Here is an 11845-nt window from a genome sequence, read left to right as displayed (position 1 = left end):
TATCCTTTATTTATCCTTGGGTTAAATGAGTTTGGTTAGACCTCCAGCAACAATCATGCCAATTTGCCAAGAAATAAATCGTGAAAATAAATAAATAAATAAATAACCAATAAAAGATATTTACAAGAAATAAAACCTTTCAATCACTTAAGTATAGAATGTAGCCAATTACAATATATAGATTAAAATCAGTGGACCGATTTGGCTAACTCAATGTTGTACCCAATTCAACTGTCTCGGAGTTAAGGTTCTTTGTGTGTTGCATTTGCGTGATAATGTAGCATGCACACTTAAATCATATGGAAATACTTGGAACAAAAGGTTTTATTCCTAAGGGATTTGAATTGGGTACAACATTGAGTTAGTGTAGCCAAATCAGTCCATAGGGTTTAAGATTACAATTGAAAGTAACAGCTTCATAAAAAAGTGACATTGCATAATAAGCATAATTATTACAATTGTGCATGACTTTGTATGTAACTGTACATGTATTCAAAGTAATTGCTCCAAGCGACGGCTTATAAGTGAATTTACCGATTGCAATCCATAGCGAGTGGTATTTAATTTATAGCTCTACATGTAGGTTGCTGAAGCTTTTTTATCCATTTTTATCCCTAAGGGTATAAGCTTAAAAAGGTCCCCTGCATGAAACTTAACACTCAGGTGGATTGTAACTTATTTACAGCTTTAAAAACAATGATTATCATGTTCTGGATAGATATCTCTTGGAGTCTGTTACCAATAAAATTATGATCAATAATGATATATGAGTAGTATACTCAGAGGAGCAGTAACTACATGAAGAACAAATAATCCATTTGTGCAACATGAGTTTCTTGCAATCTGATTTCTTTAGTCTGAGAAGAACATCTACATTGTAGCGGCTTTTCTACAATTTTTGAGGATTTGCTTGTAAATTGTTTGTTTAAAATGTTGTCCAAGATTACCCTGGACAATTCAACTTGATCTTGTGGTATAACAAATTGATCCTTCAGTTCAGTATGGTAAACTAAGGACAGCTTCATAATAAGCTTTTGTGACAGAACCAATGCCTTACAGATTAAGGATGGTGCCTATAATTGTTATTGCGAATACATTCTGCATATCTTGAGATACTCGGATTTCCTATGGGTGGTGCCTATTAATACTGGGATATTTTTGCATGGTTCAAAACTATGCGGAGAAAGCAGAACTTAGCGGGTAACCATGCATTTTTCAGAGATAATTAAGCTTCAATTTGACAGGGTACATTGCTTTGTATTTTAGCTTTTGACAAATATTGTTGATTAATTATCTTCGAAAAATGTGTGGTTGCCCCCAATTTTCTCTTTGGATTTCAATAACACTTGTTAAGATCCGCTTTTTCTGCACATTCAGTAAACTACGCAACAATATCTTTGAATATTATTACTAGGCACTGTCCTTAAGGGTTTAATTAAAATGATCTTGTTATTTCAAAAGATCTTGCACACCCACCACAGTTAAGTTCTTACAATTATTAATTTTCATCCCAATGGTTGTTTACTCTTTGTAACCACAGACAGCAGGTTTTCCCTGCCATGCAGGTGTTCATGGATATTACCTCAGTATAACCAAAACACAGGGTCTTAAGTTATTATTCATTGATATCTTGCTTGCTGTGTACTAACATCTGCCTAATAGCTCAGGTATTGGCCTTAAGAGGTTGTATTAATTAATTTAAAAATGGAACTGTTGAGACACTGTAGAGATTATCTCAACTGCTGCATGTGTGGTTAACAGGATAGCTTATATATAGCAATAAAGGAACCCGTTCCATGTCGTTTCATCCCGTCCCCTGCCGTCCCCAACAGTTGTGCCTTCATGGCTCAGTCAGTAGAAGAATGCATCTACAGCTGGGTATTGAATCCTTGAATATTGTTAAAATTGGCTGATTAAGAGCGACAAAGCATTCAATTATTTCATTTGCAATTTTCTTTTTTAATTTTCAGTGTGCCTAATGAAGATGAAAGAAAGTGAAGCAAGTCAAGAGTAATTGTGGCCACTAAGGTAGAGCTTAAGTGTTAATCTTTAATTTTTTGCAAAAGGCGCCCAGGATCATATTCTTACGAGTTTTAAAGTGAAGGCGCTTTGAAAAAAGGGACCTGATTTGCGCTTTTGTAATTTTTCCACGTGGAAACTCCACAAATGCATGGTTGCCACAGTTTGGTTACACGTTGGGTCACACTGACTTCACACTGACTCACACTGGCTTACACTGAGTGACTTCTTGACTGGTCACCTATCAACTCTATACTTCTCACTGAGGACCTATGTGTACTTGACAGAACTCCATGTGAAGAGCACAAATATTTTTTGACTCACCTGACAGCTTCATGAACTCAAAAACAAAAACAACTGCAACAGAGACTACGTCACATGCAACATCAAAACCAACTCTCTTCTCACTACGGTGACCCCAACTCAAGAAAGAGAGGACTAAACTTATTAGAGTGTAATTCGAAGTGCTACATGTAAGTTTCTACCCCATATGAACCATGTGAGCATTAGCCCTACTGATGGAAATGGGCCCACACAAGGACAGAGAAAAACTCTGACCAGGGTGGGAATTGAACCCACGACCTTCAGGTTAGATCACAGCTACTCTACCGACTGAGCAACAAGGTCAGACTTCCCACGGCCTGCTCCCATCTGACCTTGTAGCTCAGTCGGTAGAGCAGCGGTAATCTAACCTGAAGGTCGGGGGGTTTAATTCCCACACAGGTCAGAGTTTTTCTCTGTCCTTGTGTGGGGCCATTTCCATCAGTAGGGCTTAAATGCTCATATGGTTCATATGGGGTAGAAACTTAGCACTTCACATTACACTCTAATCAGTTAAGTCTGTTCAAATATAAGTGCTACGCGGCCAACGTTTGCAAAAACGTAATCCTTCCTTGTTCAAGTAAGAGGGACCTGACTTCAGACACTATCACACCCATTTTACAACCCAACAAACCCTATTAGGATCTTACAACAGTTACTTGGGAACTTGAAGGGCAAAGACAGACTGGGAACAGTATACAAGGACCAGCAAAGTTGAAAACCCAAAATGTTGAGCATGAAGTGCTGTGGATGCCAGAGGAGGGACAAGCATATTGAAGAAAGGAGCTTCTGTACTGATAGACAAAAAGGAGGAACAGAAACAAACTAGCCATCTTTACATCTACATCTACTTAACGTCTGGGCTTTGACAGGGAAACTGGGGGGACGGTGATGACTATTAATTTTTTATTTGTGGCAACCATGTTTATTTATTTATTTGAACTTAACGAGGCTTTAACCAATTTCACCAAACTGTACAATTTGGAAGGATTAAATCTATCCAACTGTTTCATGTAATGGCAAAGTTACAGTTCCATATGAAACACCAATATCTGCTGAACAAGACACTCATTGGTTTGATGTGATGGGTAACCATGGCAACAAAGGAGCCATCTAAGAATGCCCTATTATTTGTCAAAAACTAACACGGTGATCTCCTCTTTTTTATTCTGGAAAGTGAATAACAGGTTCAGATCGAAGTCTGTGTGAAGTTAAAAAAACGTATCTGCAGTGGATTCATAGCCACCTATACAACTGAAAAAAATTTAAGGTGCATGTGGCTATGAATCTGCTCCAGATAATTTTTTTAAAGTTTGCAGAGAGTTTTATCTAAGCCTGCTAATTTCTTTGCAGAAATAAAAATTGGGGGTCACTGAGTTTGTTTTAATATAAGTTGGCTCTTTTGTTGTCACATCAACGAGTGCATCTTGTTAAGAAATTATTGCTGTTTCATTTGGTACCATAACATTGCCTTTTTGTTAAACAGTGTTGTAGAGTTCGTTCTTCCAACATTACCTCCAATTTGTTGAAACTGGCGTGGGCCACCCTTTTTCGTTCATGAGTGATTTTTAATCAAGTGTTTGAGATAGTGACGCAATTTCGATTTCCGCGCCCCTGCGCCATCGGCATCAACATCAACATCAACATTTTTCTTCAAATGCAAACCCAAACTTGTACGCACTCATTTTCCCACGCTTTTGGCATACACCTCAAACTTAGATTGGTGTATCATGCTTTGTCCTTTTGTTGTTTCTTTCGTTTTGAGAACACTTGGATAAAAACCACCCGAGCCTTTTTAAGGTGGCTGAAACCAGTTTGACCATTTTCAAGGGAGTGTCTCATTGGAATGGTTGTTTCATGTTACGACAATGTTATGACATCATATTAAATACCAAATGTAGGTTAACAAGATGCAAACGTGATTATGACGTAATAGGTTACCACAGTAACAAAAGAACATCTAAAACGAACCCTGTGGCCTCCAATTTTTATTGCTGGGAAGTGAGTTTTAGACTAAGATTAAATCCTCAGCAAGATAGAACAAATTCTACAGTGGGGATTCAGAGCCACCTTAAATTTCCTACTTGTGAAAGTAGCTCTGAATCCCCTCCAGAGAATTTTTGATAACTTGGCGGAGTGTTAATCTTGGCCTGTTAATCACATTCCAGCAGTAAAAACTGGGTATCATCGAGTTAGTTCGTCTTTTAGCATGATAAGAGCTCAGACAACATGGGGTGTATTTAAATGGCTCTTAACTTATTATGTCACATTTATGACGCATCTTGTTCATCATAAGTTGTTGGTGTTTTATATGGTACCATTAAATTGCCGTTACGAGAAACACTCCTGTTTATTCAGCCATTGTGAATGGTACAGTTTCTTGTAAGTGTTGAAACTGGTTTGAGCCTTCTTAAGGACGGTGCCTACTAATTCAAAGGTATTTTTGCACGGTTTACTGAGTATGTGGGAAAAGCAGATCTTAACGAGTGTTATTGAAATCCAAAAAGAAATTTGGGGGTAACCACGCGTTTTTTGAAGGTAATTAATCAACAATATTTGTAAAAAGCTTTAAAATAGCCTAATTATCTCTGAAGAATGCGTGGTTACCCCCAATTTTCTTTTTGGATACCATGATCACTTGCTAAGTTCTGCTTTCTCCGCAAGAATATCCCTGTATTAATAAGCACCATCCATAGGAAATTCGAGTATCTCAAGATGCGCAGAACCTATGCTTAATAACAATACTAGGCACCGTCCTTAAATCGCTTGAAAAAGCAAGGTGAACACACCATAAGGGTAAACCCGGTGTGGTCAATCCGTCACGCATGCGCACAACCATTTCACTTAGTTCAATTGGTTGTGCGCATGCGTGACGTGTTCACCTCGCTTTTTAATGCTCTTTGAGCAAGATTGAAGATTTTTTTCTGCGATGTCCCTTTATTCAAAGCGTTTTCGTGTTTTGCGCTAGGTTTCTAAAGGTGTCTTTCTTTGGTGGCGTAACTTTTATGTAGGTTTAGCATTTGATTTTCACGGTATAGTGTACATGAATATAACATTAAAGGATGTATAAACTGCTTGTGTAAATGTCAAAAGTTGAGTATGGGTCAATTTGTTATGTTTACACAAGCCGTGCGAATGTTCTTTGATGTTATTTTTGTGTATACAAAATCGCCGAAATTCAAATGCTTTGCGTACATAACAGTAACCATCGACTTTGATTCTTTAACCAATAGTAAGAAGGCGTTTTGCAAATTGCTTTTCACATAGTATTTGCGGTAAGAGACAAAAGAAGACTTAGGATATTTTTCTATCTTTGTGCATTGTATGTTTCATGTTTGTATTGAGACAAATAAGCGTTTTATTCTTTCGCTAGAAAAAAACTTAATTAAATATCTTTAACTTTGTCACTTGACAAACAAGTTGTATTATTTAACACAAATAAAATTCACTCTAGAAAGAAAGATTTGTATTTTTATTAATGAATAAAATTGTTTGTCACTTTATTTAGTAGAAATTTTGTATAATATTTTTTTAATTTTTTTTTGGCGGGAAAATTTGTACGCATTTGCACAGCCCTTCCCCTGAACGTTTTTGGATGACAAAAATATACAAGAGTACCCCAAAGTATTTTTATAAAGTCGCTTTTGCAAAGCAATGTTTCCATTTTGTAAATTTGGTTAACAACTACAAATGGCGCGTGTGTATGTGGATTTTAACACCTCGCCAAATTGTATCAGATAACGCAAGCTTACAAAATGAAAAACTGCCCTGCAAAAGCAACTTCAACCAACTTAGCAATCTATTTAATGCTTTAAATTTTGCAACAGAATATAAAACATACAAGAAAATGTATAAGCGATAGAATTGAACGACGTTTCGGTATCATCATGTCGTTCAATAGACCATATTCGTATTCTCATTATTGCAATGGAGGCTACGCATTTGAAAAGATTCCCTTGCATGAGCCTCCACTGCAAGCTAGTTCCATTCGAATATCGTGTATTCTATCGCTTACGTGTTCTTGTCTACGTTTTACTAAACCGTTGTTTAAAGAAGATAAAACGGTCTGTAATTCAAAAGAATTAAGGAAACTGGGAAATATTTAAATGTTGTATACTTAACCATTTTGCTTTTGCCTTTACCCGTATTTGTTATTTCGTCAAATGGAAGCCAAATGTTGAGCAGTTAGCTGTTCATAACTTTTGCACGTAACGAAGGCCATAGAATGAAAAATAGAGAAAATTACTTCTCATTTTTTATCAAATTGCCCTCAGTTTATTGTCAGAAAAGTTATGCACCGTTAACTACTCTAGATTAGCCACTAGCTGACGAAACACCAAAAGGGGAAACAGTTATCTCTCGGGTTAACTTAAGTATACAGCGCTTCAATAATTTCTGAGAAATTCTGAGGAAAAGAGGTTTAATACGTTCACAAAACATCTTAAAATTTTTAAGAAATTTACTCCAACATCTGATTGGCGAAATCTAAGGCATCAATTTTGAGGAGAAGACTGTTTACTCCGATTGAAATTTTTGGATTCGATGATCAGGCATCACCAACATTTACAGGAAACGCTCATTCCAACGAAAGAAAGAGCTTTAAGCCAAACAAAATGATGTATGCAATCAAAACTGTTTGAAATTTCTTTTGAGAAATCGTTTGTATGCGAAATAAGTTAATTCCAGAATTACACATTTTTGTTTTCAAGTTTCCGGGGCGCCGCCAACTTGAATAACTGTGAAGTGATATAGTTGGCATATTAACACAAAACAAATGCCCTTTGTCGTAGAGCAATGTAGCCAACTGAATCAAGTCACGATGGCGGCGCCCTAAAGATTTGAAAGTGAAAATAAGCGATTCTAAAACTCATTTTTTTTCCTGATACAAACGCTTTCGAACAAATTTGATTGCAAACATTATTTCCCCAGGTTTAAAGTTATTCCTTAGTTGGTGTAGAAGTTCCCTTTAAAGCAAATGAACTTAACCTTAGAGAACTGAATCGAGGAGAAAATGACAACACTTAACCCGCCGCACACTTGAGGAAAGAGCTGAGCAAACTGCCTCGCGAGGCGGTTTGCTCAGCCGTTTCCTCACCCTCACGTGTGCGGGGAAATTCGCCTTGCGAGGCCGTGAGGATGAAATCAAACATGTTTGATATTTTTGGCCTCGCGAGACAAATTCCTCAATGTGTGCGGCCATCGTGAGAATCGAGCAGAGCTTGGTTTAATCAAGCGGCCAATAAAAATACACGGCATACTCACGTGACTCCAGTGGTTCAGGATGGTGTCCGACGTCACTGAAGTCACGTGAGAATGCCATGTATTTTTATTGACCAAGCTCAACTCGATTCTCACGATGGGCGTACATAATGAGGAATTTGCCTCGCGAGGCGAAAAATATCAAACACGTTTGATTTTTTCCTCACGGCCTCGCGAGGCCAATTTCTCACCAAAAGTTCCCCGCACACGGTGAGAAAACGGCTGAGCAATCCGCCTCGCGAGGCAGTTTGCTCAGCTCTTTCCTCACCGTGTGCGGCGGGCTTTAGTCACTTGTTTAAAATTGCAATGTGAATGCAACTTACTGATTAAGTAAGCAAAAACGTGTTTTTGAGGCAGAAAGCCCAAAACTTGGTTTTTGCCTCCTTAAAGGCCCAGTAATACGGGCAACATTTTTCGCGCAGCTTAACGCGCAACAATGTTGCGGTGCAAGTTGAGATTGTTTGTTGCGCGTATTACCACCTTCTTGCGCAACAAATTTTCATGTTCAGAAAGTAAAAGCGACGTCTACTTTTTGCAACATAAAAATTTGTTGCGCAGGAAGGTGGCAATACGCACAACAAACCATCTCAACTTGCAACGCAACATTGTTCGCGCGACAAGTTGCACGAAAAATCTTGCCCGTATTATTGGGCCTTATGGTGGCTCTAAGCAGTTTCGACGCCTTCAAGCGTCACATATTAGCAAGGTTATAGTACCATAAAAAACTCCATTTATTGCTGAACAAGATGCGATCATTATTGTGACGTAATAAGTCATCGTGGCAACAGGAAAGCCCTGTAAAAACACCCTCTAGTTGCTCATATCTAAAAAACAAACTCGGTGAACCCCATTTTTTATTACTGGAAATTGATTAGAAGACTAAGATGAAACTTTTCGCAAAGTTGAAAAAGATCTGTACATCGGACTTAGAGCCACCTCAAATCTGTGATTTTTTTAAGGTGGCTCTGATTCCACTGCACTGAATGTTTGTAAACTTTACATTAAAGTTCCATCTTGGCCTTCTGATCACCTTACAGCAATGAAAAAAGGGAAGTCACCAAGTTCGTTTTCGAGATATGAGCAACGAAAGACAAAATATAGGGTGTTTTTGTTGGGCTTTCTGTCACAATAATGATCGCACTTTGTGTAGAAATAATCGGTGTTTCATATGGTACCCTAAATATTGCTGTTACAAGATACAATGATGTGGCGTCAATCATTCTAAAGAGAGTGTCGCTTCAAAGTGTTGAAACTGGTTCGAGCCACCTTAATCAGTCGCGTATACACAAAGAACTTTTTCACTTGTGAGGTAATGACGTCATTTGCTTCTCGACCCAGTCCTCCTAGGATTTTGAAGTCAGTAACGGCGGACCATTAAATACGAAAGTTTCAGTCGAAACAAACAACCGTCTTCTCGAAAATTAAGGCTTGAAGTTTCGCTGCGCGAGTGTTTTGTGAACGGTCCTGGAATTTAAAAAAAAAGTCTGACGGGCGTAAAGAATTTCTTAAAAGGTAATAGCAATATAAAATATACCGAATGAAAAACTACTGCTTGTTAACTATCGCAAAATAGTGGATCTTGCTATGTCGCTTTGTTCAACTTTCAGTTATGGTACGTAGCTACTCCGGTTTGGAATTGAAAGTAACTTAACCAAAGTTACAGTTCAAAGACCCACCGTTCCGACACTTAGCTCCTACATGAAGTTGGTTTTGACGGCATTAAAGATTGTTGTTGCATAACCATAGACCTTATTCATAAATGGCGGTCACATTTATAATTCTTTTGTCCACGTGCAAATTAGCCTACCAAGCCTCATTTTAGAGCAAGAATTCGTTTCAATTCACTGTATGGTATCGAGGCTTGGTAGGCTAATTTGCACTTCGACAAAAGAATTATAAATTGGCCGCCATTTATGAATAAGGTCTATGCACTGTGATTTTGTTTTCTTCATATTTCCAGTACCTTGATGATTACAGCATGGATGCAATTGAGCATGTTTCGAGGTAAGGATATCAATGTGAACAACTCAAGTGCTGTGATTATTAACAGGACTTAGTTATCAGTCAAAGCCAACATATGATTTATAAGAATGTGTCTTCATCAGTAAGGGAAAAAGAGAAACCTTTTGAAGTTTCCTTTCACAGTGTCAAACGTCGCTTATTAGCGTCTCTATAAAAGGACATCTTCCTTCGGTTTCTTTTCGTCCCAAATGAAGGCATTTGCTAAGTGTCGAAACGTTTATAAAAAAAAATTGGGTCTTTGAACTGTAACTTCGTTGAGTTACTTTCAATTCCAAATCGGAATAGCTGCAAACTATAATTGGTTGTAAACCTGGTTACCCTGTGAACTGTAACTTGTCTTGAACAACCTTGTTTAACCTGGTTTTTACTACGATGCAAAACTAATGTCTGGCTGAGAGAATGAAAAACAAGGTAGAATTCATGCAAAAATCCAAGCTTGCAAAAACGCGCCGACTGGTTTATTTAAAACACCAAAGCGCTTAACTCCCTGCTTGCCGTTGCATAAATCTGCGGAGAAACTGGCCTTAAGCGCATTTTTAAGATGGCTCAAACCAGTTTCTACAATTGAAAGAAACCTTCTTTTTAGAAGGATTGACACTACAACACTTAATCACTTAACAGCAATGTTATGGTACTAAATCAAACACCAATTATTGCTGAAAACGATTCGGTCATTTTTGTGACGTAAAAAGTTACCGCTGCAACAGCAAAGCCCTACAAAAACACTCCATATTTTGGCCTTAGCTGCTCATATCTCAAAAGCCAACTCCGTGACAACCCAATTTTTACTTCTGAAATGTAATCAACATGCCAGAATGAAACTTTCTGCAAAGTTTCAAAAAGTTTTGTGGAGCGGAATCAGAGCCACCTTAAATAATTGAAAATTAAGGTAGCTCTGAATCCGCTCCACATAATTTCTTTAAACTTTGCAGAGTTTCATCTTGGCCTGATGATCACTGTTGTGCAATACAAAAATTGGGGTCAACGAGTTCGTTTTTCAGATATGAGCAACTAAAGCCAAAAAATAGGGTGTTTTTGCAAGGCTTTCCTGTTGCCATGGTTACTTGTTGCGACACAAAAATGACTGCACCTTGTTCAGCAATAATTGATGTTTCACATGGTACCATGATATTGCTGTTACGTGATAAAGTGTTGTATAGTGTCAATCCTTGTAATGACAAGGTCTCTTGAAAGAGTTGAAAAACTGGTTTGAGTCACCTTTCTATGGGTTTATGCGTTTCTAACTTCTTCGAGGAGGCAGCGTGGTCTCGTGGTTAGGGCGCTTTCTTCCAGGTCATCTGGTGACGCAATTCGGGGGACTGGGGAGAAAAATTTTAACGCCGTATCCCACAACCGCGCGCGGCCTTATTTTTTAATTCCATATGGCAGAGGCGAGGTTAGGTCTCGTCGGTTCTACTTTAATGTTCATTCAGTAACAGGAAATGTGGTAGACACGGAATGATCTGTTGAGTTTTGGCGATGGAAATACTGCAGGGAGTTTGGAAACAACACCTAAGGGCGCGCGCGGTTGTGGGATACGGCGTTGAAATTTTTCTTCCCAGTCTTCCAAAGTACGCCACCAGATCATGGTTGAGATCCAGAGATCCCGGGTTCATGACCCGTTCTGACCATTCGTTGAATTTGATCCTGTTAGTCCCTAGTTCAACCTCTCGGCAGCACTTTGTAAATAGACAACTGGTTTGCCTCCGGCCAGTTGGGATTTTTAACAGCTGTTGTTGTTGTTGTTCTATTCTGAAGTTTCGTTGGTTGCGTTTCAGTGGCTCCGATGGGAAGTGGTCAATTATGTATGCAAGTACAGTATCCTATAGTTTCAATCAAGCAGTTTGGGTCTCCGATCGAGCTACCGATTTTCTGTGAATTTTGATGGATGCTGTGTTCCTTACGAAGAATCCGGCTGCCCTCTTCGCTGCACGCCTATTTTCGCGCGCGTATTTCGCCCTTCAAATATTGTCGTCATAATTTCAACCAGACGTTAATTTTGCATAATCTAAGTTACGTGTTGCAAGAGAACATAAGGCATTGAAAAACAGCATTGATGCGGAGTCCCTTCCTGCAAAACGAAAGAAGCTTAGAAGCAACTTGGCTTAACGGCACCATTAAATTGCGCATGACAAGCTCGTTAAAATGAAAAATTAAAAAAGAATTATGGACAATCATTGCTCCTATACATGTGAAAAGAAAGAGTTTAAAAATTAAAAAAAAA

General features: G+C 38.3%; 1 protein-coding gene across 2 annotated transcripts in view; it reads left to right on the top strand.

The window, feature by feature from the left end:
* LOC138030213 (ectodysplasin-A-like) overlaps positions 1-11845 on the top strand; it is a 32700-nt gene that overhangs the window by 2392 nt on the left and 18463 nt on the right. For both annotated transcript variants that reach the window (XM_068878090.1, XM_068878091.1), the window contains exons 4-5: positions 1971-2028; positions 9560-9603. In XM_068878090.1, coding sequence (XP_068734191.1) covers positions 9567-9603 — 37 coding nt within the window. In that variant the 5' untranslated portion in view covers positions 1971-2028; positions 9560-9566. The remainder of the gene's footprint in view (positions 1-1970; positions 2029-9559; positions 9604-11845) is intronic.

The sequence above is a fragment of the Montipora capricornis genome, chromosome 13 (assembly GCF_036669925.1).
Source record: "Montipora capricornis isolate CH-2021 chromosome 13, ASM3666992v2, whole genome shotgun sequence".
Lineage (NCBI taxonomy): Eukaryota > Metazoa > Cnidaria > Anthozoa > Scleractinia > Acroporidae > Montipora > Montipora capricornis.
This window is presented reverse-complemented; position numbering and strand designations above follow the sequence as displayed.